This window comes from Ranitomeya imitator, chromosome 8, assembly GCF_032444005.1.
Source record: "Ranitomeya imitator isolate aRanImi1 chromosome 8, aRanImi1.pri, whole genome shotgun sequence".
Classification (NCBI taxonomy): Eukaryota; Metazoa; Chordata; class Amphibia; order Anura; family Dendrobatidae; genus Ranitomeya; species Ranitomeya imitator.
The window spans coordinates 92,724,970-92,752,566 of NC_091289.1; the positions used below are offsets into that span (position 1 = coordinate 92,724,970).

General features: G+C 43.8%; 1 protein-coding gene across 6 annotated transcripts in view; it reads left to right on the forward strand.

Moving 5' to 3' along the window:
- Positions 1-27,597, forward strand: part of FOXRED2 (FAD dependent oxidoreductase domain containing 2) — a 746,176-nt gene that overhangs the window by 142,225 nt on the left and 576,354 nt on the right. For all 6 annotated transcript variants that reach the window (XM_069737156.1, XM_069737158.1, XM_069737162.1 and 3 more), the window contains one exon: positions 10,810-11,085. In XM_069737156.1, the coding sequence (XP_069593257.1) occupies positions 10,810-11,085 (276 nt within the window). The remainder of the gene's footprint in view (positions 1-10,809; positions 11,086-27,597) is intronic.

A 27,597-nucleotide genomic window follows, 5' to 3' on the forward strand; every position in this document is an offset into this window, starting at 1 on the left:
TGTGAGAACTGTATGACAGTATTGTGTGATCTATTTGATAGTATTGTGTGTGATCTATATGGCGGTATTATGTGAGAACACTATGGCAGTATTATCTTCAGAAAGCGGACCCATTCTATGGTGGTTCTGGCTGAGCACCTGCACGCGGGTCTGGGGTAATAGAGGGGGCAGCAGGACCTCCAGTTAGGTGCAGTCAGGGCTGGTGAGGCAGCTGAAGAGAAGCGTCTCATTTTTATTGTTACTATATGGCTACATTTCCCCCCAGCGTCACCCCGGACTGCGCCTGTCGCCTCGCTTTCACACATTGCCAGAACAGGATGGAGAAGACAGGATCTGAGGAGGGGAATGGGGTCTGCATGCAAAGTCTGGATCAGACCAGGCCATCAATCCGCAGAAATGTTTCCTGGATTTCTGTGGAGCAAACAAGCAGACGGTCCATCCATGTGTATAAAAGACAGCGCTCCATGTACAATCCCTGGCTGCTCCGCACACCGAACAGGATGCCCCCCATAGACCAGCACACTGCTCTCCTGAAATACTCTGTGCTGCTGTCACCCTGCTCCCTCCACCACCTATCTCCCAGAATCCATGCTGCCTGCCATCCTCGGTGACTGTCTACTTGTCAGTATAAGGCTGCTTTCACACTAGCGTCGGTACGAGCTCGTCGCAGTGTCGGGCCGATGTACTGACGCATGCTGTGAAAGAAATGTCCGATGTGGGCAGCAGAAGCAGTCTTACGACGCTTCCGCTGCCCCATTGTTAGGTCTGGGCATGAGGGGGCGGAGTTTCGGCCGTGCATGCGCTGTCGAAAATGGTGGACTCGACGCACAAACGTTACATGTACCTTTTTTTGTGGCGGCGGTCCACCAAAACATGACGCAACCGTCGCACGACAGTTGTGGCGTGTGGCAATACGTCGGTAATGTTAGTCTATGGGGAAAAACGCATCCTGCAGACAACTTTGCAGGATGCGTTTTTTCTCCTGAACGACGCATTGCAACGTACAGCCAAGAACGCTAGTGTGAAAGTAGCCTAAGGCTGCCGTCCACACTCAGTATTTGGTCAGTATTTTACCTCAGTATTTGTAGCTAAAACCAGGAGTGGGTGATAAATGTAGAAGTGGTGCATATGTTTCTGTTATACTTTTCCTCTATTTGTTCCACTCCTGGTTTTGGCTACAAATACTGAAGTAAAATACTGACCAAATACTGATAGTGTGACGGCGGCCATACTCTGCAGTCACCAACAAAATGGCTGCTCACTGGATTCCTGAATCTCATCCTCTCTAATCCCTTAGCAAACACCCAGAAGGGGAGGAGACATCACACAGGTCAGCAGACTCCGCCCATAATTACTGCAGTGCAGTAATGTGAGCTATTTGTACACTAGGTTTTTCTGAAATTTCAGCAGCTGCTCCCCCTAGTGTTGAAAAGTGGAAATTCCAAATCTTTTCAAATTATTTTTCATATTTTACTAAATTATAAACAAATGATAATATTTTTTAAGAAAATGTAATAATTAATTCTTTACATTTTTACAATTTCTGAAAAAAATTTTTTTTTGATGGCACCTTCCCTTTAAGCCCTGCTCTATGTAGCTAAAATGATCACTTGCAGATCCTTGGTTGTCATGCCAACCCATCAGCGATCCACGGTCATGTGACATGGGCACCGATGGGTGGAGTTTGTAACGCTCTTCCGGCACAAGTATGTTAAATGCCACTGTCTGAGTTTGACAGTGGCATTTAAAACCCGCGGCTTTTAGGGGCGCATTTCAGCTCATCAGATCCACTGTCCTGTGGCGGAAAGGTGCAGGCTCTGCGCTGGAGCCTGCACCAAAGAGGGGGAGGGACCATTTGACATGCTAGTACGTTAGACGTCGGGAAGGGGGTAACTATTATCTTACGTATTTTTTAATCTTGCCTTGTAGTGTTGGTGAGGGTATAGGGGTATTTGTTCTTGTGTGGTGCACTTATAAAGTGCTGGGCAGCCCACTTGATCTAATGGTATTGGCATCACCAGTAGGCTGTAAGCAGTATGGTGCCCTACATGTATTTGTGTATCTGGCACCTTACACAAGTCTTACTTGTGTGTATTTATACAACCACCTCCATAGGTATGTGGGTGAGTAGTTGCTTTAGCAGAATTTTTCACCTCTTTTGCCTCCACCAGTTATCATGGGGGGCCTGCTGCATCCTGCAGTGCATTAGTATTATGATTAGGTATTGCTAAATATGACTTTTTTTTTTTGTTGATCTGTGGAAACATTTAGGTCTTATTAGCTTTTTTTCACAGAACATAATATTCAAGCCTTAACATGTGAAAAAACTTTAGTTTAAGGCTACTTTCACACTAGCGTTAACTGCAATACGTTAAAATGCGTCGTTTTGCCGAAAAAACGCATGCAGCAAAATATTTTGCTGCTTGCGTTTTTTTCCCATAGACATGTATTGGCGACGCATTGCGACGGATTTGCATTTGTCGGTATACGTCTTTCGACGGATGCGTCGAAAAGAGGCGACACGTTGTCTGGAAAAACGTAGATTGTAACGTTTTTTGGCTCCGACAATAAAACGTGTCTCGGCGCATCTGTCGGCATGCGTCTTTTGCTACAATGAAAGTCTATGAGCGACGGATGCGTCGAGACACGTCGTACGACGCAATGCAGCGCTGCAATGCGTTTTTTTCTACTGAGCATGCTCAGAAACAGGATTTTTTATCTAATTGGCCAGACATCCCCAAATCTATATAAACTTGGTCTGGGCCTTCAACCCCCACATATGCCAGCAAGACCCAGAGAAAGAAGAAGCCTCCAGCCAGCCGGACACCAAGACCCCAGCCAGAAACCAAGACCCCAGCCTGGACACCAAGACCCCAGCCTGGACACCAAGACCCCAGCCTGGCAGCAAGACTCCAGCCTGGACACCAAGACCCCAGCCTGGACACCAAGACCCCAGCCTGGACACCAAGACCCCAGCCTGGCAGCAAGACCCCAGCCTGGACACCAAGACCCCAGCCTGGACACCAAGACCCCAGCCTGGCAGCAAGACCCCAGCCTGGACACCAAGACCCCAGCCTGGACACCAAGACCCCAGCCTGGCAGCAAGGACCAGACACACTCCAACAGTGTGAGTATATTGCCATTTTTGTGTGTGTGTGTGTGTGCGCATTTGTGTATGCCGTACTGACTACAGCAAGAACTTTTAAAACCTGAATCCAACCTGAGGCCTGCCGTCGTCCTGCAACAGCCAGTGCCCTGCTACAGTCCAGATCTACCCTGAGGCCTGCCACTGTGAAGACATCAAGCTCCAGCCGGAGGACTGATGGCCGTGTGTGTGTGTGTGTGTATTTTTGTACTGCTGTGTGCTTTTGTATGTATGTGTTCATGTGCCTGCACCTTATTATGCCTTCGTCAATATTACGCCTCTTCATGTGTTATGCTTGCGTTACGATTCTGCTTGCAGGTATGTTTGTGTGCGTCTTGTTGGTTGCATGTGCATTTGTCAATGCTATATTGGTTAATGTTGATTTTTGATGTATTTACTAAAGGTACTGTCACACTGAGCGACGCTGCAGCGATACCGACAACGATTCGGATCGCTGCAGCGTCGCTGTTTGGTCGCTGGAGAGCTGTCACACAGACCGCTCTCCAGCGACCAACTATGCCGGTAACAAGGGTAAACATCGGGTTAAGCACAGGGCTGCGCTTAGTAACCCGATGTTTACCCTGGTTACCATCCTAAAAGTAAAAAAAACAAACGCTTCATAGTTAACTTCCGCTGTCTGTCCCTGGCGCTCTGCTTCTCTGCTCTGGCTGTGAGCACAGCTGCCGGAAAGCAGAGCGGTGACGTCACTGCTCTGCTTTCCGGCCGCTGTGCTCACAGTGAGTGCAGGAAAGCAGAGCGCCGAGGATAGACAGCGGAAGGTAATTATGAAGTGTTTTTTTTTTTTACTATTACGCTGGTAACCAGGGTAAACATCGGGTTACTAAGCGTGGCCCTGCGCTTAGTAACCCGATGTTTACCCTAGTTACCAGCGAACACATCGCTGAATCGGCGTCACACACGGCGATTCAGCGATGTCTGCAGGAAGTCCAGTGACGAAATAAAGTGCTGGACTTTCTGCAGCGACCAACGACATCACAGCAGGATCCTGATCGCTGCTGCGTGTCAAAATGAACGATATCGCTAGCCAGGACGCTGCAACGTCACGGATCGCTAGCGATATCGTTCAGTGTGACGGTACCTTTAGTATAGTGGTTTGTGCAGCATGTGGGTTTTTTTTTTTTTTAATTGGATGTATTATTGCAAAGCCTAGTGGTCTGCAGCTTGTGGTTAGAATGTGTGAGTGTTTTTTTTTTTAAAAAAGTGTTGATTTTTTTAATTAACTGTTGAAACCATTCCCAGTTGATGTACTTGTATTTAAAATAAAGAGCATTTCTGCTCCATTGTGATTTAAAAAAAAAAAAAAAAATTATTAATAAAATGTTTATTAAAAAATTGTCCGTAGTATAATTTCCTAAAGGTAAATTTAAAACAGGTGTATGTACCAATGGTTACACATGCAAGACACAGTGGGTTGAGGGCTCACTTTTTACTAAAGGTTATCCTTTGAAAGGTTTTTTGGGGGAGGTAATTTTTTTTTTTTTAAATAACTGAAAAATATTTTTAAAGGTGTCTCACATTTAAAACATTTTTTTTTTGGGACATGGAAAAGAATGGTATAACGTGCACCTGTTTTTGGGTTTTGGTGTTCACCTATTTCTCACATTTTAACAGGGTGTTTATTGGTAAACATTACCTATTTCTGCGGTGGTGTAACTATAAATCCATTATACTTATTATATTGCAGATAGAGTAGGGACCACAGTGACTGCCCGTAGCCACCAGGACCGCATCCAGAAATTCTTAAGAGTAAGTTTTGAAGACCCCAAATCTGCTACTTCAATGTGTAGAGCAGATTGCAAGTGTCTTTTAACTTACAGACCCACCAGGACCACAGCTACCAGGACCACAGCTACCAGGACCACCGCTACCAGGACCACAGCCACCTGGACCACAGCCACCAGGACCACATCAAGAAATTCTTAAAAGTAAGTTTTGAAGACCCCAAATCTGCTACTTCAATGTGTAGAGAAGATTGCAAGTGTCTTTTAACTTACAGACCCACCAGGACCACAGCTACCAGGACCACAACCACCTGGACCACAGCCACCTGGACCGCATCAAGAAATTCTTAAAAGTAAGTTTTGAAGACCCCAAATCTGCTACTTCAATGTGTAGAGCAGATTGCAAGTGCCTTTTAACTTACAGACCCACCAGGACCACAGCTACCAAGACCACAGCTACCAGGACCACAGCTACCAGGACCACAGCCACCTGGACCACAGCCACCAGGACCGCATCAAGAAATTCTTAAAAGTAAGTTTTGAAGACACCAAATCTGCTACTTCAATGTGTAGAGCAGATTGCAAGTGTCTTTTAACTTACAGACCCAGCAGGACCACAGCTACCAGGACCACAGCTACCAGGACCACAGCTACCAGGAACAAAATGTCCTCTTCTGACAGCCCTCCTCCACAGCAACAGCGCGTATCGGTAAGTAAATATTTTTTTTTTATTTTTTTTTTTTTAAATTTACATCTTTTTTTTTCACTACATGCATTTATTATGTTTAAACAGGAATCAGAATCCGATGAGGAGCTGTCAGAAGGGACCGAGACGGGTGGAGACATGCAAGTGGAGGAGGAACCAAGTGTAAGTAGTGGTGAAACACTTGCTTCAGACATCAAACTGCACCATACACAAAACATAATTTCATATATATCGTAACACAGAAAACATATACATACATTAAAGCTAATTTTTTTTTATCCTGTATTTCAGTCTCCTGCTGCTGCTGAACTTCCAGCACAGCATGAAGGTTCTCCCAGGCGCTCCCAGAGTCGGCGGAATCGACGCCGAGTTCGGCCATCAGTGAGTTGGTTTTTTGGAGGGCTTCGATTGGTAATTATTTTGTTTCAGTCTACTAATTTTTTTTTTTTTCTCACAGGCTTCACAGTGTGCTCCCGAAGAAGATTCGGACATTGAAATCGAAGCCCTCATCGAGGAGGTTCGAGAGCGGGAGCCGCTGTGGAACATGGCTGACCGCAGGCATGCTGATACCAGTGTCACCCGTCGGCTCTGGTTGGAAGTATGCCGGAACATCTTTCCGAGGTGGGAGGACCTTCTTCCACAGCAGCAGAGCAAACTATGTAAGTATTCACTTTTCAGTGATGTTTAGAGCTGAATGTAATGTATTGTATTTACCTTTTTTTTTTTTCTTCATTCCTGTCTTCACAGGTGGCAAGGTTAGGAAGCGGTGGCGGTCACTGAGGGATCGTTTTAAGAGAGAATTTAACCAGGAGATGCAGGCCCCGAGTGGCTCAGCAGGAAGGAAGAAGAGGAGGTACAGATACGGCTCTGCCCTCTCCTTCCTGAGGCAAACCATGCTGAGTAGAGTGTAAGTATTCAACATCCCAGTAAGAACCTGTCTAATCACAAAACTTTTGTTTCAGTCCTGGCTTTTTCATATCAATATATAAATTTTTTTTTTTCTTTCACAGCACCTTCTCCAGCCACCGTGCGCCTGCATCTACCTCTGCGCCCTCTGAAGCGATCCCTCCTGAGTCCACCACCGGGACCACGTCGGTAGGCCCCACACCTCTCACCCCTCTGTCCCCTCCACTTCATCCACCTCAACCACTGGAGCGCAGCCTTCCTTACTCGCATCTGATGGTCAACAGATAGCGTTCCCCTTACCCCACCCCTCTGACCCTGCCACCTCTACACCACCGTTAGGTTCGTGGCGGCAGCGTCAGAGGGGTCAGGAAAGGAGCTATGCTCCTGAGTTCTTGCATCTAAATGCAGGCTTCCAAAATTCTTTTAAAATTTTGGGAGAACAAGTGAATGCTGGTTTCAGCATGGTGCAATCACGCATGAGTGAAAACCACCATGAAATCAGCAGTCGCTTGGATAGGCTGCATTTAGATGTAAGTCAAGCTCCAGCAAATCTTTTTTTTCAGTCCATGCTCAGGAGCATGGAAAAGCTTTCTTTTGATCAGCAGATGCGGGTAATGAATAGCTGCCATAATTCTCTTCTGAAGGTCATCAACGAACCACAATCTACCCCCACACCTCCCCACACATCCCAGTCCCAATTTCAACACCATGCCCCCCAATATCACCGCCAGTCCCAATATCAACATCAGTCCCAATATCAACATCAGTACCAAAACCCAACCCGGCCCACAACCCAAATGTATTCCCCCGTGTTTTCTTCTTCCTTGCCCAGCTTTCCTTCCCCAGGAAGTTTTCCACCTACCCCAACACAACCCCCCTCTGGTCAGCCTCCTGCTTTTCACCCCCCTTCCACTGCAGACCAAACAAGTAGGGTTTCCCCAATCCCACCTACCGACGTGGTCCAACCTTCCAGCCCCTCCTCCCATAGTTACTCCACCCGACACTACCAAGGCCTGTAAACTTTTGTATTTTCCTTGTTATTACAAAATTATATTTTGACAAGAAAAAAAAACTTTTTTGAAAATTACAAAAAAAAAAAGAAGGTTTGAAATAAAAATATTTCTGGTTTAAAATCTACTGTGTGTGTGTTGATTCATTAAGGTAAATATTAAAGGTTAAGTGAAAAGAAACACCAGACGTTTTAAAGGTATAACAAAATGGTTTTATATTAGCAAGTAAACCACACTTTGTGGATTTTTTTTTGTTTTTTTTTTTGGTTGCTACAAACACAATTTTGACAAACAACAAAAGCCAAGAAAAACATGTCACACAATCATGTCTTGCCATGGAATCCGCCCAACAGGTGACAAAAAATAATCCGCAAACTGGTCCCTCATTATAGTAACAGAACTGGTGGAGCGAACAGAGGCAGTGCGGTAATCCCACAAGGATGTCTCCAATTGTTCGTCATCCAAGGTAACGGGCTCCTTTGAAATAACAAAATTATGGAGCACCACACATGCCTTGACAACATCGTCTACAGTTTTTGTTTCCAGTTTTATTGCCGTCAGCAGAACTCTCCACTTTGCCGTCAATATACCGAAAGAGCACTCTACCACTCTTCTTGCGCTGGTAAGACGGTAATTAAATACCCGCTTGGTACGGTGTAATTCACGGCTGCTGTATGGTTTCAGTAGGTGCGGCGACAGTTGAAAGGCTTCATCACCTACACACACATATGGCATGGCTGGTTCACTTGTTCCTGGGAGCGGTCTTGCTGGCGGGAAATTGTATGTATCTCCATACAGGCAGCGACCCATCGGAGAGTTTTTAAACACTTGTGAGTCGTTGGACCGGCCATACGCTCCTATGTCCACAGCAAGGAATCGGCAGTTGGCGTCAGCAATAGCCATGAGTACAATGGAGAAGTATTTTTTATAGTTATAGTACTCTGATCTTGTTCCTGCCGGTTTAGCAATCCTTATGTGTTTGCCGTCCACGGCACCAACACAATTTGGGAAATTGCAAATTGTCTCAAATTGTTCGGAATTTCTCAACCAGATTTCCATTGTTGGTTGTGGGATATACTCCGGCTGTAAAGTGTCCCAAATCGCACGACATGTGTCCTTCACAATTCCGCCAATAGTGGAAATCCCCAGCCTGAATTGGAAATGGAGTGAAGTCAAAGACTCACCCGTAGCTAGGAAGCTGCAGGAAAAAAAAAAAATGTAAAAAAAAAAAATTGCACAGACCATCAACCAAAAAAAAACAGTGGAATGGCCTCAAACAAACCAAAAAATTACATGCTGCAGAAAATGCTGCGCAATGTGTCAGCGCAGTTTTATCTGCAGCATTTAATAACATTCAATATGAGCAATGACACAAGAAAAATAAACCAGTGGAATGGCCTCAAACAAACCAAAAAATTACATGCTGCAGAAAATGCTGCGCAATGTGTCAGCGCAGTTTTCTCTGCAGCATTTAATAACATTCAATATGAGCAATCACATAAAAAAAAAGATGCTTACCGCAGTGTCACCAGGAGCCGCTCCGCCGGTGTGATGGCAAGCCTCATCCTTGTGTCCTGCCTTTGGATGACATCCTCTAGTTTTCCAACCAAATAATCGAAATGTTCCATTCTCATCCGTACATAATTGTAGAATTTCAGTGGGTTGCACCGCAACTCCAGATAGAGAGTGGACTGGACACCCCTGGTCATCCGCAGCTCATTGATTGGATGTATCCAGAATCGTCGCACTCTCCGTTGCATCCTCCGTCTTTCTGCTGCCGCCTCCTTCTCCCGCACTATGATATCCAGGCGATTCGTCTCAAATATAACTTCAGTAACCAAACTCGAAATCCTCCCAATTACACCATCCATCCTTGCCACTAAACTAAAACCCTCAAAGATGGGCTGTAAATACAGTCAGTATATAGATTTCCCTTAGTTTCCAGTAGCCAATCAAATTTTGGTGCCTCCCATTTTAACAACGGATCCGTCGTAAAAACGGATGCAACGGATGGTAAAAACGTATGCAACGCATCCAGCGTTTCAACGCAACCGTTTATCGGATTTGCGACGTATCCGTCGAAATGCTGTATGCGTTGCATACGTTTTGCAGTTTTTAGACGCATCCGTTTTTTCGGGAAAAACGTTTTTGTGACGGTTTGCAGTTAACGCTAGTGTGAAAGTAGCCTAACTTTTTATTTTGCAATGTTGATCTAGAAAAAAGAAAAATCCAAAGAGACAAAATACATGATTCCAAGTACAGTAGCATAGTGCCATCTTAGCCCTTGTTCACATGTAGCAAAAATGTTGCTTTTTTTAAATTTCTGCTGCTTTTTATCTGCAGGTGTCTGTACTGTAATAACCATACTATGCACAAAAAATCATCTGTAATTGCTGCGTATTTGCTGCTCCTCTCCATTTAATTGATGCATTTTTGTGCAAATTTGAAGCACTATTTTTAATGTTTTTTTTTTCTAAGCTTTTTATTCTGCAATTAAAGGGAACCTGTCACCCCCCCCAGGCGTTTGTAACTAAAAGAGCAACCTTGTGCAGCACTAATGCTGTATTTGGATAAGGTGGCTCTTTTAGTTATGCTCCCTGCACACGCTGAAATAAACACTTATAAAATGTGCCCCCTCATACTGTGAAATTGCTAGGGAGGCGGGACTTTCCTTCCTAATCAGACACAGCACAGCCGTCATTCATACCCCCTTGGCGCCGGGCGCCGCCTCCTCAGCGTTGTTTGAATCTGTCCAGGAGCCTGCGCTGTTATGTGATCCCTTGGTCATGCGCAGTTAGCGCAGCCCATCTTTGATGTCAGTCTGACTGCGCCTGTGTGGCCGTGCTGCCCGAAATCCCGCAGTGTCTTCTGATTTGTTCACATTGCGGGGCTGAGATTCATGGGCATGCGCAGTGCATATCTTCGCCTCTCACTCCTCCCTCCGCCTTCTTCAGACTGTGCGGCGTCAGCTGATCCCTAATCGCCTTGGCATGCGTGGTGGTTCAAGATTCAAGAAATGATTTGTTTTATTTACACAATGAAATGCAATAGATTTTTTGCACAAAGAAGCAGTGAAAATGCAGTTTTATAACATGTGGAAGCATGGCCTTAGTCAGTCCCATGGATCAAGCGCATCCATTTCAATTTTAATTTGGGCTGTTTGTGATTTTGAAAATAAAAAATATATTTGTGCTAGTTTTTGTCTTACTGTTGACTCTGCAAATATAGAAATTATAGAACAGGAAAAATGTTATAGAGCTATACGGATTGACTGGTGTGTTTGCTTTTTTTCTTTTTTAGAGCCATTAATAATGGACTTTTGGACACATATCAGCTGAAGTCATTAGATGGTCTCTTGGAGGGAGATCTTTCTGACTTGGCATTAATCCGAGATGATTCTGGAAAGTTATATGTTACTCACAAGCATTATCAAAAAAGTAACCCTGCAGGTAATCACAACATGAAGCCTGATTCCATGCTTCTGCAAAATAATCTGGATAACTTTGCAGCCCGTGAACCATATGACCGCGTGATCCGTTGCTTAGGTTGGAAATTCGACTTCTCCATTTTTGACAGGTAATATATTTTAACTTCATATATACTGAAGTATTTATTAAGTCAAAGTCAAAAAAATTAAGGGACATGCATTAAAGAGAATCCTGCTGACAGGTTCCCTTTAAGAACTGCTTGATTTTAATGTGAAATAGACTAATTTACAATTAAATATATTTACTATATATGTCCATATTCCTGCAAGCTAGTAATTACTTCAAGACCTGGCAATTTTAATGTTTTGTATTTTCATTTTTTCTTACACTATTTTCAAGAGCTTTAATGTTTTTATTTTTATGACCACATAGCCATGTAATGGCTTGATTTTTTGAGGATGAGCTTTAGTTTTGAATTACTTTGTTAATTTTACTATGTAATGTACAGAAAAACAGGGAAAAAATTCCAAATGGGGTGAAATGGTGAAAAATGTAACACTGGTGTGTTTGCACCCACTGCTCCTTGGGCAGGCTTAAACTGGAGGGGTGTAGCTAAGTGACTACCTGGTATTAGGTCTGCAGGAGCAGATTGGAGGGTCAGAGAAACGGGTACGAGGTACAGGTAGACAGAGGTAAAGACGTGGTCAAGCAACACAGGTTTAATACACATATCCGAAGTCAGGAGTGGAGCCGTCAGGATAAACAAGTAGGTAGCTGGCTCAGAATACAGGAGACACAAAATTAGAAAGCATCTTGCAGACACTAGACAAGAACTAGCACCTAGATCAGGCATGGAGTGATGGGAGGAGCTGCCAAATAAAACCCCTGCTGCTTGGGGATAAGCCAGAGAATCTCACTTCTACATGACATGATGGGGTTAAATGCCTGCAAAATGTGGCCCCGCCTCCCTATAATCCGGAGGAGACTTACCACCAGCAGGAGGATGCAGCAGTGTTGAAAATGCTAGAAGAAGCAGCTCAGCGAGACAGCCCGTGACTGGGTAGAGTAGAGCGGTGACTGCAGTGAGTAGGACGACACTTATTACCCTTACGATTGACCAGCCTGATAAAAAAATGCAATTCCATGTTCTGAGCCCTTTTGTCATGCCTCGATTTTGGGTTTTGATCCCGTGACCTCTTCTTGTTTGGTTCTCCTGTCTGCTGAGTTACTACCCTTTCTTCCCTGCCAATGGTTCCTATTGCTTTTTTGTTCCTTTCTCAGTTTGCTCCTCTTGAGGTATTTCCCATTGTCCCATTTTGGTTGCCCTATCACATTCTGGGTTGAACAGTATCGTACTCCCATTACTACACTTCCTCCCTGGCTATACTCTAAAGGTACCTTCACAGTTAGCGACGCTGCAGCGATCTAGACAACGATCCCGATCGCTGCAGCGTCGCTGTTTGGTCGCTGGAGAGCTGTCACACAGACAGCTCTCCAGCGACCAACTATGCGAAGTCCCCTGGTAACCAGGGTAAACATCGGGTTACTAAGCGCAGGGCCGCGCTTAGTAACCCGATGTTTACCCTGGTTACCAGCGTAAACGTAAAAAAAAAAAAAAACACTACATACTTACATTCCGGTGTCTGTCCCCCGGCGCTGTGCTTCTCTGCACTGTGTGAGCGCCGGCTAGCCGTAAAGCACAGCGGTGATGTCACCGCTGTGCTTTACGGCTGGCTGGCGCTGACAGTGCAGAGAAGCAGAACGCCGGGGGACAAACACCGGAATGTAAGTATGTAGTGTTTCGTTTTTTTTTACGTTTACGCTGGTAACCAGGGTAAACATCGGGTTACTAAGCGCGGCCCTGTGCTTAGTAACCCAATGTTTACCCTGGTTACCAGTGAAGACATCGCTGAATCGGCATCACACACGCCGATTCAGCGATGTCTGCGGGAGATCCAGCGACGAAATAAAGTGCTGGCCTTCTAGCTCCGACCAGCGATCTCCCAGCAGTATCCAGATCGCTGCTGCGTGTCAAACACAACGATATCGCTATCCAGGACGCTGCAACGTCACAGATCGGTAGCGATATCGTTGTGAAGTTGTTTAGTGTGAAGGTACCTTAAGTGGATTAGTGCTAAGGAGTTCCTGCTCTTCAGTGAAGGCATTCTTGCTGCTAGGCAAACACCGTTTGTGTTTCTAATCTGTGTTTTTTGGCTGCCTTCCCAGCACCTTTCTTTCTCTTGAGAGGTTGGTGGGAGATTATTCATGTTTCATTTATTTTTCTCCTTAAGGTACCGTCACACTAAGCGACACTGCAGCGATACCGACAACGATCCGGATCGCTGCAGCGTCGCTGTTTGGTCGCTGGAGAGCTGTCACACAGACAGCTCTCCAGCGACCAACGATCCCGAGGTCCCCAGTAACCAGGGTAAACATCGGGTTACTAAGCGCAGGGCCGCGCTTAGTAACCCGATGTTTACCCTGGTTACCAGCGTAAAAGTAAAAAAAAGCAACAAACACTACATACTTACCTTCCGCTGTCTGTCCCTCGGCGTTCTGCTTCTCTGCCCTGTGTAAGCACAGCGGCCGGAAAGCAGAGCGGTGACATCACCGCTGTGCTTTCCGGCCGCTGTGCTTACACAGGGCAGAGAAGCAGAGCGCTGAGGGACAGACAGCGGAAAGTAAGTATGTAGTGTTTTTTTTTTTTTACTTTTACGCTGGTAACCAGGGTAAACATCGGGTTACTAAGCGCGACCCTGCGCTTAGTAACCCGATGTTTACCCTGGTTACCAGTCAAGACATCGCTGAATCGGCGTCACACACGCCGATTCAGCGATGTCTGCAGGGAGTTCAGCGACGAAATAAAGTGCTGGATTTTCTGCAGCGACCAACGACATCACAGCAGGATTCTAATCGCTGCTGTGTGTCAAACTGAACGATATCGCTAGCCAGGACGCTACAACGTTACGGATCGCTAGCGATATCGTTCAGTGTGACGGTACCTTTAGTTCTTCTTTACTCTTTGTGCACATACTTTAATTACCCCTCTGCACACTTTCCCTCTCCTGATTAGCTGTGCACAGCGGTCTCCCCTCTGGTTCCTCAAGAGGTGGGATAAACCCCTCGATGCCATTTAGGGTGCCAGGTCCGAGGTGGTGTTTTTCAGTTCTGTGGCTAGGGATTATCTAGTCTGTACAGCAGGGGTGGGGAACCTCATACCCCAGGGCCATTTACTTCCCTCGATGATCTTTTATCATCCCCTGAGCAGTTTTTCAGGAATGGCATTCTTGGGCAGGGAGGTGTATTTTGATTACAACCAGCTCATTCATTTCTTCTTGCCCTGTTAGCACACACACTACTAAACACTGGAGGGCATGCAATGAAAGATTACATCCTGAAACTAGTGCCAGAGTCAAGATGTATTTTGTGGGCGGAGTTTGTACGGCCCACAAAAGGATGGTATGAATATCCAAATGGCCCTTGGCAGAAAATATTCCCCACCCCTGCTGTACAGGGACCATTAGGTTGTGGATGCTGCTGTATGATTTATTATTTCCCTGTAGTATTATTAGGATTTATTATTAGTGTGCCACTTAATCCATGGCACGTTACACGTGAAAAGGGGTATACATAATAAAAACAAGTACAATAATCTTGAACAAAAAAAAATCACCTAATGGTATAGTAGGAAAGAGCTTCCTGCCCATGAGGGCTCACAGCCTACAAGGGATGGATGATGATACAGTAGGTGAGGGTAGAGCTGGTCGTGCAGTGGTATGGTGCAACAAGGGTTACTGCAGATTGTAGGCCTGTCGGAAGAGGTAGGTCTTCAGGTTAATTCAGTCAAGAGTCTGATATGTTGGAGTAGAGAGTTCCAGAGTAGGGGGATGATGCACAGTAAAAATCTTGAATGGAATTGTGGGAAGAGAAGATAAGAGATGAGTAGAGAAGATCTTGTGAGGATCTAAGGTTGCATGCAGGTAAGTACCGAGTGACTAGGACACAGATGTATGGAGGAGACAGGCTCTGGATGGTTTTGTATGCCACTGTTAAGCTGTGTGCCCACATTGTGTTTTCTATGCGTTTCCGCCGCGTTTTTGTTGCAGCAGAAACGCTTACAAAACGCATTCCCATGCAATCCATGCACCATGCTTGACAAGTGTGACCAACCTGTCAATCACTTTTCCAAGCGATGCTTCAAATTACTTGGAAAAGCGCAATAATTCTGGAAGCTAAAAACGCTTGCAAAACGCTTGTGTTTTGCAGGAAAACACATGCAAATTCCCATGCGTTTTACCCGCGGCAGGGAGTTGCGAAAATGCTGCGAACATTTCCGCAGCATTTCTGCATTGTGGGTACACAGCCTTAGGCTAAGTGCACACGTTGCAGATTTGCCGCGGAAATTTCCGTGCCAATTCCGCAACTCCTGCCGCGGGTATATCGCATGCGGAATTGGCATGCGAATTCCCGCTAAACACTAGCGTTTTGCAAGCGTAATTAGCTTGCAGAATGCTAGCAAACTGATTGACAGGTTGGTCACACTTGTCAAACATAGTGTTTGACAAGTGTGACCAACTTTTTACTATTGATGCTGCCTATGCAGCATCAATAGTAAAAAGATCTAATGTTAAAAATAATTAAAACATGGTTATTCTCACCTTCCGACGTCCCCCGATCTCCTCCTCAGCGGTGCACTCGGCTGCTGTGAATTCTGCTCTTGGGTTCCCTCCGGTGGTTGTAGGTTGGAATGCAGTTGTCTCTGAGTCACAGTCCTGGCCAGGTGTATTTGATGATTACAATTCGGACTGGGTTATTTAGATGTGCTGGATCCTTTAGCCCTTGCCAGTTGTCAATGTTTCTTGTGAAGTGATGGATCACTTTCTGGCTTCTCCTGCCTGCTGCCAAATTCAGCAAAGATAAGTGTTTGGTTCTTTGTATCTGTGGCACACTGCTGTGTGCTTGTTTCAGTTTTATTCCTGCTCTGATTGTAGGATTCACTGGAGTTGCAGATTTATGCTCTTACATCTATTAGTTAGATGTAGGAAGTTTTTGTAATTTCTGCAGTGGATGTTTTTGAAGGGTTTTTTACTGACCGCACAGAACTCTGTCCTATCCTGTTCTATCTAGCTAGTGTGGCCTCCTGTGCTAAATTCTGTTTTCTGCCTGTGTATGTTTTTTCCTCTCTGACTCACCGCCAATATTTGTGGGGGGCTGTCTATCCTTTGGGGATTTTCTCTGAGGCAAGATAGTATTACTCTTTCCATCTTTAGGGGTAATTAGTCCTCCGGCTGTGACGAGGTGTCTAGGTGTGTTAGGTACACTCCACGGCTACTTCTAGTTGCGGTGTTAAGTTCAGGATTGCGGTCAGTACAGTGGCCACCATCTCCAGTGAAAGTTCTCATGCAGTTCCAAAGTCCCGGATCATAACAGTACAACTGTCCACAATGAGTTAAATGCATCTCAGAAGAAGGGAAGGAAGCTCTTGAGCCATTTTTTTTTTCTCCAGTCTGTTTTGTGTTCTCCTCCCTCTTAATATCTGGGTGACTGAGGAGCCTGGTGCAAGCATGAATGTTCAGGATTTAGCTTTTCGTGTAGACCAGATTGCTGCTAAGGTGCAAGGTATTTCTGAGTATATTTTTCAGACTCCTGCTTTAGAACCAAAGATTCCTACTCCTGATTTATTTTTTGGTGACCGGTCTAAATTTTTGAGTTTCAAAAACAACTGTAAACTTTTTTTTTGCCCTGAGACCTCGATCCTCTGGTGATTCCAGTCAGCAGGTAAAAATCGTTATTTCACTGCTGCGTGGCGACCCGCAGGATTGGGCGTTTTCCCTGGAATCTGGGAATCCGGCTTTGCTTAATATTGATTCCTTTTTTCAGGCTTTAGGATTATTGTATGATGAGCCTAATTCTGTGGATCAAGCTGAGAAGACCTTGTTGGCCTTGTCTCAGGGTCAAGAGGCGGCAGAATTGTATTGTCAGAAATTCAGAAAATGGTCGGTGTTGACTAAATGGAATAATGAGGCTTTAGCGGCAATTTTCAGAATGGGGCTTTCTGAATCCGTTAAAGATGTTATGGTGGGGTTTCCCACGCCCTCCGGTCTGAGTGAATCTATGTCTCTGGCTATTCAGATTGACCGACGCCTGCGGGAGCGCAGAACTGTGCGCGCTGTGGCGTTATCTTCAGAGCAAATTCCTGAGCCTATGCAATGTGATAGATTTATGTCTAGAACGGAACAACAAGGTTTCAGACGTCAAAATAGGTTGTGTTATTATTGTGGCGATGCTTCTCATGTTATTTCTGTCTGCCCTAAGCGGACTAAGAGGATCGCCAGTTCAATTACCATCAGTACTGTACAACCTAAATTTTTATTATCTGTGTCCTTGATCTGCTCATTGTCATCATTTTCTGTCATGGCGTTTGTGGATTTAGGCGCCGCCTTGAATTTAATGGATTTAGAATTTGCCAAGCGTTGTGGTTTAACCTTGCAGCCTTTGCAGAACCCTATTCATTTAAGGGGCATTGATGCTACACCCTTGGCTAAAAATAAGCCCCAGTTTTGGACACAGGTAACTATGCGCATGGCGCCAGCCCATCAGGAAGATATTCGATTTCTGGTGTTGCATAACTTGCATGATGTTGTCGTGCTGGGTTTTCCGTGGTTGCAGGTACATAATCCTGTGTTGGACTGGAAATCCATGTCTGTGACTAGTTGGGGTTGTCAGGGGGTTCATAATAATGTTCCTTTGAAGTCGATCTCCTCTTCTTCACCTGAGATTCCAGAGTTTTTGTCTGATTTTCAGGATGTATTCGATGAGCCCAAGTCCAGTTTTCTTCCACCGCACAGGGATTGTGATTGTGCTATTGACTTGATTCCAGGCTGTAAGTTTCCTAAGGGTCGACTTTTCAACCTATCTGTGCCTGAACATACCGCCATGCGGAGCTATATTAAGGAGTCTTTGGAGAAAGGGCATATTCGACCATCTTCTTCACCGTTGGGAGCAGGGTTCTTTTTTGTTGCTAAAAAGATGGTTCCTTGAGATCCTGTATAGATTATCGCCTCTTGAATAAAATCACGGTCAAGTTTCAATACCCTTTACCTTTGCTTTCCGATTTGTTTGCTAGGATTAAGGGAGCTAGTTGGTTTACTAATATTGACCTTCGAGGGGCATATAATCTTGTTCGTATTAAGCAGGGTGATGAATGGAAAACTGCGTTTAACACGCCCGAAGGCCATTTTGAATACCTTGTGATGCCATTCGGACTCTCTAATGCTCCATCTTGTTTTCAGTCCTTTATGCATGATATTTTTCGGACTTATCTTGATAAATTCTTGTTTGTATATTTGGACGATATTTTGATTTTTTCCGATGACTCGGAGTCTCATGTGCAACAGGTCAGGATGGTATTTCAGATCCTTCGTGACAATGCCCTGTTTGTGAAGGGGTCTAAGTGTCTCTTTGGGGTGCAGAAAGTCCCTTTTTTGGTCTTCATTTTTTCTCCCTCGTCTATAGAGATGGATCCGGTTAAGGTTCAGGCCATTCATGATTGGATTCAGCCCACATCCGTGAAGAGCCTTCAGAAATTTTTGGGTTTTGCAAATTTTTATTGCCGTTTCATTGCTAATTTTTCTAGCGTGGTTAAACCCTTGACAGATTTGACAAAGAAAGGTGCTGATGTGGCGAATTGGTCCGCTGCGGCTGTCTCTGCCTTTCAGGAGCTTAAACGTCGATTTATTTCTGCTTCTGTGTTGCGCCAACCGGATGTTTCTCTTCCATTTCAGGTTGAGGTTGACGCTTCTGAGATTGGGGCAGGGGCCATTTTGTCTCAGAGGGATCCTGTTGGTTCCTTAATGAAACCATGTGCCTTCTTTTCCCGTAAATTTTCGCCTGCTGAACGCAATTATGATGTCGGCAATCGGGAGTTGTTGGCTATGAAGTGGGCGTTTGAGGAGTGGCGACATTGGCTTGAAGGAGCTAAGCACCATATTGTGGTCTTGACCGATCATAAGAATTTGATTTACCTTGAGTCTGCTAGACTGCTGAATCCTAGACAGGCTCGATGGTCCTTGTTTTTTTCCCATTTTGATTTCGTGGTCTCGTACCTTCCGGGTTCTAAGAATATTAAGGCTGATGCCCTCTCTAGGAGGTTTTTGCCTGATTCTCCTGAGGTGTTGGATCCGGTTGGTATTCTGAAAGAAGGGGTGGTCCTTTTTGCCATTTCCCCTGATTTACGACGGGTTCGTCAGGAATTTCAAGCTGATAAACCTGACCGCTGTCCTGTGGGGAAACTGTTTGTTCCTGACAGGTGGACTAGTAGAGTGATTTCTGAGGTTCACTGTTCCGTGTTGGCTGGTCATCCTGGCATTTTTTGTACCAGAGATTTGGTTAGTAGGTCCTTTTGGTGGCCTTCATTGTCACGTGATGTGCGTTCTATTGTGCAGTCCTGTGGGACTTGTGCGCAGGCTAAGCCTTGTTGTTCCCGTGCTAGTGGGTTGCTTTTTCCATTGCCTATTCCTGAGAGGCCCTGGACGCATATTTCGATGGATTTTATTTCTGATCTTCCGGTCTCCCAGAAGATGTCTGTTATCTGGGTTGTTTGTGACCGGATCTCTAAGATGGTTCATTTGGTGCCCTTGCCTAAATTGCCTTCCTCTTCAGATTTAGTTCTGTTGTTTTTTCAGCATGTGGTTCGTTTGCATGGTATTTCGGAGAATATTGTGTCCGACAGAGGTTCCCAGTTTGTTTCTAGGTTTTGGCGGGCCTTTTGTGCTAGGCTGGGCATTGATTTGTCTTTTTCTTCTTCGTTTCATCCTCAGACAAATGGCCAGACCTAGCGCACTAATCAGACCTTGGAGACTTATTTGAGATGCTTTGTGTCTGCTGATCAGGATGATTGGGTGGCTTTCTTGCCATTGGCCGAGTTTGCCCTTAATAATCGGGCTAGTTCTGCTACCTTGGTTTCGCCTTTCTTTTGTAATTTTGGTTTTCATCCTCGTTTTTCTTCTGGGCAGGTTGAGCCTTCTGACTGTCCTGGTGTGGATTCTGTGGTGGACAGGTTGCAGCAGATTTGGGCTCATGTGGTGGACAAGTTGGTGTTTGCTCAAGAGGAGACTCAACGTTTTGCTAATCGTCGTTGGTGTGTTGGTTCCCGGCTTCGGGTTGGGGATCTGGTCTGGTTGTCCTCCTGTCATGTTCCTATGAAGGTTTCTTCTCCTAAGTTTAAGCCTCGGTTCATTGGTCCTTACAGGATTTTTGAGATTATTAATCCGGTGTCTTTTCGACTGGCGCTTCCGGCCTCTTTTGCTATCCATAATGTCTTCCATAGATCTTTGCTGCGGAAATATGTGGAGCCCGTTGTTCCCTCTGTTGATCCTCCGGCCCCTGTGTTGGTTGATGGGGAGTTGGAATATGTTGTTGAGAAGATTTTGGATTCCCGTTTTTCGAGGCGGAAGCTTCAGTACCTGGTCAAATGGAAGGGTTATGGCCAGGAGGATAATTCTTGGGTTTTTGCCTCTGATGTCCATGCTGCTGATTTGGTTCGTGCCTTCCATCTGGCTCGTCCTGATCGCCCTCGGGGCCCTGGTGAGGGTTCGGTGACCCCTCCTCAAGGGGGGGGTACTGTTGTGAATTCTGCTTTTGGGTTCCCTCCGGTGGTTGTAGGTGGGAATGCAGTTGTCTCTGAGTCACAGTCCTGGCCAGGTGTATTTGATGATTACAATTCGGACTGGGTTATTTAGATGTGCTGGATCCTTTAGCCCTTTACAGTTGTCAATGTTTCTTGTAAAGTGATGGATCACTTTCTGGCTTCTCCTGCCTGCTGCCAAATTCAGCAAAGATAAGTGTTTGGTTCTTTGTATCTGTGGCACACTGCTTTGTGCTTGTTTCAGTTTTATTCCTGCTCTGATTGTAGGATTCACTGGAGTTGCAGATTTACGCTCCTACATCTATTAGTTAGATAGGAACACATGGGCTACTTGCACAGTGAACAAGTCTGTATGATCATGTTCACACACCACCAAGAAACCTGAAGACACAAAAGAGAATAGTAAAACCAAAAACACTCAGTTTGAAAAAATGTTGCAGTAATCCGCAAGTGCTAGTAAAAGATGTAAAAAACAGGGTATTTGGTTGATACGTTTTTTGCAAAAAATGTATACTAAGCTGCTCTACCAATCTTCACGGTATACCCTTATCAGAGCAGTCCTAACTAATGTATGCAATCCCTATCTGATGTATTTAAAAACCTGATCATCTGTATATAACCTGTGTGAACAGGGTTCAGAGAGGAAAAATCCATGTGTGCATACAGGGTAGAACAGCTTTTGTGCAGATAGCCCAAGAGGAGTGGTGGAACTCCCCAGTCTTGTAGACACAAGAGAACAATTATGGAAACAGGAACACATGGGCTACTTGCACAGTGAACAAGTCTGTATGATCATGTTCACACACCACCAAGAAACCTGAAGACACAAAAGAGAATAGTAAAACCAAAAACACTCAGTTTGAAAAAATGTTGCAGTAATCCGCAAGTGCTAGTAAAAGATGTAAAAAGCAGGGTATTTGGTTGATACGTTTTTTGCAAAAAATGTATACTAAGCTGCTCTACCAATCTTCACGGTATACCCTTATCAGAGCAGTCCTAACTAATGTATGCAATCCCTATCTGATGTATTTAAAAACCTGATCATCTGTATATAACCTGTGTGAACAGGGTTCAGAGAGGAAAAATCCATGTGTGCATACAGGGTAGAACAGCTTTTGTGCAGATAGCCCAAGAGGAGTGGTGGAACTCCCCAGTCTTGTAGACACAAGAGAACAATTATGGAAACAGGAACACATGGGCTACTTGCACAGTGAACAAGTCTGTATGATCATGTTCACACACCACCAAGAAACCTGAAGACACAAAAGAGAATAGTAAAACCAAAAACACTCAGTTTGAAAAAATGTTGCAGTAATCCGCAAGTGCTAGTAAAAGATGTAAAAAACAGGGTATTTGGTTGATACGTTTTTTGCAAAAAATGTATACTAAGCTGCTCTACCAATCTTCACGGTATACCCTTATCAGAGCAGTCCTAACTAATGTATGCAATCCCTATCTGATGTATTTAAAAACCTGATCATCTGTATATAACCTGTGTGAACAGGGTTCAGAGAGGAAAAATCCATGTGTGCATACAGGGTAGAACAGCTTTTGTGCAGATAGCCCAAGAGGAGTGGTGGAACTCCCCAGTCTTGTAGACACAAGAGAACAATTATGGAAACAGGAACACATGGGCTACTTGCACAGTGAACAAGTCTGTATGATCAAGTTCACACACCACCAAGAAACCTGAAGACACAAAAGAGAATAGTAAAACCAAAAACACTCAGTTTGAAAAAATGTTGCAGTAATCCGCAAGTGCTAGTAAAAGATGTAAAAAACAGGGTATTTGGTTGATACGTTTTTTGCAAAAAATGTATACTAAGCTGCTCTACCAATCTTCACGGTATACCCTTATCAGAGCAGTCCTAACTAATGTATGCAATCCCTATCTGATGTATTTAAAAACCTGATCATCTGTATATAACCTGTGTGAACAGGGTTCAGAGAGGAAAAATCCATGTGTGCATACAGGGTAGAACAGCTTTTGTGCAGATAGCCCAAGAGGAGTGGTGGAACTCCCCAGTCTTGTAGACACAAGAGAACAATTATGGAAACAGGAACACATGGGCTACTTGCACAGTGAACAAGTCTGTATGATCATGTTCACACACCACCAAGAAACCTGAAGACACAAAAGAGAATAGTAAAACCAAAAACACTCAGTTTGAAAAAATGTTGCAGTAATCCGCAAGTGCTAGTAAAAGATGTAAAAAACAGGGTATTTGGTTGATACGTTTTTTGCAAAAAATGTATACTAAGCTGCTCTACCAATCTTCACGGTATACCCTTATCAGAGCAGTCCTAACTAATGTATGCAATCCCTATCTGATGTATTTAAAAACCTGATCATCTGTATATAACCTGTGTGAACAGGGTTCAGAGAGGAAAAATCCATGTGTGCCACAGGGTAGAACAGCTTTTGTGCAGATAGCCCAAGAGGAGTGGTGGAACTCCCCAGTCTTGTAGACACAAGAGAACAATTATGGAAACAGGAACACATGGGCTACTTGCACAGTGAACAAGTCTGTATGATCATGTTCACACACCACCAAGAAACCTGAAGACACAAAAGAGAATAGTAAAACCAAAAACACTCAGTTTGAAAAAATGTTGCAGTAATCCGCAAGTGCTAGTAAAAGATGTAAAAAACAGGGTATTTGGTTGATACGTTTTTTGCAAAAAATGTATACTAAGCTGCTCTACCAATCTTCACGGTATACCCTTATCAGAGCAGTCCTAACTAATGTATGCAATCCCTATCTGATGTATTTAAAAACCTGATCATCTGTATATAACCTGTGTGAACAGGGTTCAGAGAGGAAAAATCCATGTGTGCATACAGGGTAGAACAGCTTTTGTGCAGATAGCCCAAGAGGAGTGGTGGAACTCCCCAGTCTTGTAGACACAAGAGAACAATTATGGAAACAGGAACACATGGGCTACTTGCACAGTGAACAAGTCTGTATGATCATGTTCACACACCACCAAGAAACCTGAAGACACAAAAGAGAATAGTAAAACCAAAAACACTCAGTTTGAAAAAATGTTGCAGTAATCCGCAAGTGCTAGTAAAAGATGTAAAAAACAGGGTATTTGGTTGATACGTTTTTTGCAAAAAATGTATACTAAGCTGCTCTACCAATCTTCACGGTATACCCTTATCAGAGCAGTCCTAACTAATGTATGCAATCCCTATCTGATGTATTTAAAAACCTGATCATCTGTATATAACCTGTGTGAACAGGGTTCAGAGAGGAAAAATCCATGTGTGCATACAGGGTAGAACAGCTTTTGTGCAGATAGCCCAAGAGGAGTGGTGGAACTCCCCAGTCTTGTAGACACAAGAGAACAATTATGGAAACAGGAACACATGGGCTACTTGCACAGTGAACAAGTCTGTATGATCATGTTCACACACCACCAAGAAACCTGAAGACACAAAAGAGAATAGTAAAACCAAAAACACTCAGTTTGAAAAAATGTTGCAGTAATCCGCAAGTGCTAGTAAAAGATGTAAAAAACAGGGTATTTGGTTGATACGTTTTTTGCAAAAAATGTATACTAAGCTGCTCTACCAATCTTCACGGTATACCCTTATCAGAGCAGTCCTAACTAATGTATGCAATCCCTATCTGATGTATTTAAAAACCTGATCATCTGTATATAACCTGTGTGAACAGGGTTCAGAGAGGAAAAATCCATGTGTGCATACAGGGTAGAACAGCTTTTGTGCAGATAGCCCAAGAGGAGTGGTGGAACTCCCCAGTCTTGTAGACACAAGAGAACAATTATGGAAACAGGAACACATGGGCTACTTGCACAGTGAACAAGTCTGTATGATCATGTTCACACACCACCAAGAAACCTGAAGACACAAAAGAGAATAGTAAAACCAAAAACACTCAGTTTGAAAAAATGTTGCAGTAATCCGCAAGTGCTAGTAAAAGATGTAAAAAACAGGGTATTTGGTTGATACGTTTTTTGCAAAAAATGTATACTAAGCTGCTCTACCAATCTTCACGGTATACCCTTATCAGAGCAGTCCTAACTAATGTATGCAATCCCTATCTGATGTATTTAAAAACCTGATCATCTGTATATAACCTGTGTGAACAGGGTTCAGAGAGGAAAAATCCATGTGTGCATACAGGGTAGAACAGCTTTTGTGCAGATAGCCCAAGAGGAGTGGTGGAACTCCCCAGTCTTGTAGACACAAGAGAACAATTATGGAAACAGGAACACATGGGCTACTTGCACAGTGAACAAGTCTGTATGATCAAGTTCACACACCACCAAGAAACCTGAAGACACAAAAGAGAATAGTAAAACCAAAAACACTCAGTTTGAAAAAATGTTGCAGTAATCCGCAAGTGCTAGTAAAAGATGTAAAAAACAGGGTATTTGGTTGATACGTTTTTTGCAAAAAATGTATACTAAGCTGCTCTACCAATCTTCACGGTATACCCTTATCAGAGCAGTCCTAACTAATGTATGCAATCCCTATCTGATGTATTTAAAAACCTGATCATCTGTATATAACCTGTGTGAACAGGGTTCAGAGAGGAAAAATCCATGTGTGCATACAGGGTAGAACAGCTTTTGTGCAGATAGCCCAAGAGGAGTGGTGGAACTCCCCAGTCTTGTAGACACAAGAGAACAATTATGGAAACAGGAACACATGGGCTACTTGCACAGTGAACAAGTCTGTATGATCATGTTCACACACCACCAAGAAACCTGAAGACACAAAAGAGAATAGTAAAACCAAAAACACTCAGTTTGAAAAAATGTTGCAGTAATCCGCAAGTGCTAGTAAAAGATGTAAAAAACAGGGTATTTGGTTGATACGTTTTTTGCAAAAAATGTATACTAAGCTGCTCTACCAATCTTCACGGTATACCCTTATCAGAGCAGTCCTAACTAATGTATGCAATCCCTATCTGATGTATTTAAAAACCTGATCATCTGTATATAACCTGTGTGAACAGGGTTCAGAGAGGAAAAATCCATGTGTGCCACAGGGTAGAACAGCTTTTGTGCAGATAGCCCAAGAGGAGTGGTGGAACTCCCCAGTCTTGTAGACACAAGAGAACAATTATGGAAACAGGAACACATGGGCTACTTGCACAGTGAACAAGTCTGTATGATCATGTTCACACACCACCAAGAAACCTGAAGACACAAAATAGAATAGTAAAACCAAAAACACTCAGTTTGAAAAAATGTTGCAGTAATCCGCAAGTGCTAGTAAAAGATGTAAAAAACAGGGTATTTGGTTGATACGTTTTTTGCAAAAAATGTATACTAAGCTGCTCTACCAATCTTCACGGTATACCCTTATCAGAGCAGTCCTAACTAATGTATGCAATCCCTATCTGATGTATTTAAAAACCTGATCATCTGTATATAACCTGTGTGAACAGGGTTCAGAGAGGAAAAATCCATGTGTGCATACAGGGTAGAACAGCTTTTGTGCAGATAGCCCAAGAGGAGTGGTGGAACTCCCCAGTCTTGTAGACACAAGAGAACAATTATGGAAACAGGAACACATGGGCTACTTGCACAGTGAACAAGTCTGTATGATCATGTTCACACACCACCAAGAAACCTGAAGACACAAAAGAGAATAGTAAAACCAAAAACACTCAGTTTGAAAAAATGTTGCAGTAATCCGCAAGTGCTAGTAAAAGATGTAAAAAACAGGGTATTTGGTTGATACGTTTTTTGCAAAAAATGTATACTAAGCTGCTCTACCAATCTTCACGGTATACCCTTATCAGAGCAGTCCTAACTAATGTATGCAATCCCTATCTGATGTATTTAAAAACCTGATCATCTGTATATAACCTGTGTGAACAGGGTTCAGAGAGGAAAAATCCATGTGTGCATACAGGGTAGAACAGCTTTTGTGCAGATAGCCCAAGAGGAGTGGTGGAACTCCCCAGTCTTGTAGACACAAGAGAACAATTATGGAAACAGGAACACATGGGCTACTTGCACAGTGAACAAGTCTGTATGATCATGTTCACACACCACCAAGAAACCTGAAGACACAAAAGAGAATAGTAAAACCAAAAACACTCAGTTTGAAAAAATGTTGCAGTAATCCGCAAGTGCTAGTAAAAGATGTAAAAAACAGGGTATTTGGTTGATACGTTTTTTGCAAAAAATGTATACTAAGCTGCTCTACCAATCTTCATGGTATACCCTTATCAGAGCAGTCCTAACTAATGTATGCAATCCCTATCTGATGTATTTAAAAACCTGATCATCTGTATATAACCTGTGTGAACAGGGTTCAGAGAGGAAAAATCCATGTGTGCATACAGGGTAGAACAGCTTTTGTGCAGATAGCCCAAGAGGAGTGGTGGAACTCCCCAGTCTTGTAGACACAAGAGAACAATTATGGAAACAGGAACACATGGGCTACTTGCACAGTGAACAAGTCTGTATGATCATGTTCACACACCACCAAGAAACCTGAAGACACAAAAGAGAATAGTAAAACCAAAAACACTCAGTTTGAAAAAATGTTGCAGTAATCCGCAAGTGCTAGTAAAAGATGTAAAAAACAGGGTATTTGGTTGATACGTTTTTTGCAAAAAATGTATACTAAGCTGCTCTACCAATCTTCACGGTATACCCTTATCAGAGCAGTCCTAACTAATGTATGCAATCCCTATCTGATGTATTTAAAAACCTGATCATCTGTATATAACCTGTGTGAACAGGGTTCAGAGAGGAAAAATCCATGTGTGCATACAGGGTAGAACAGCTTTTGTGCAGATAGCCCAAGAGGAGTGGTGGAACTCCCCAGTCTTGTAGACACAAGAGAACAATTATGGAAACAGGAACACATGGGCTACTTGCACAGTGAACAAGTCTGTATGATCATGTTCACACACCACCAAGAAACCTGAAGACACAAAAGAGAATAGTAAAACCAAAAACACTCAGTTTGAAAAAATGTTGCAGTAATCCGCAAGTGCTAGTAAAAGATGTAAAAAACAG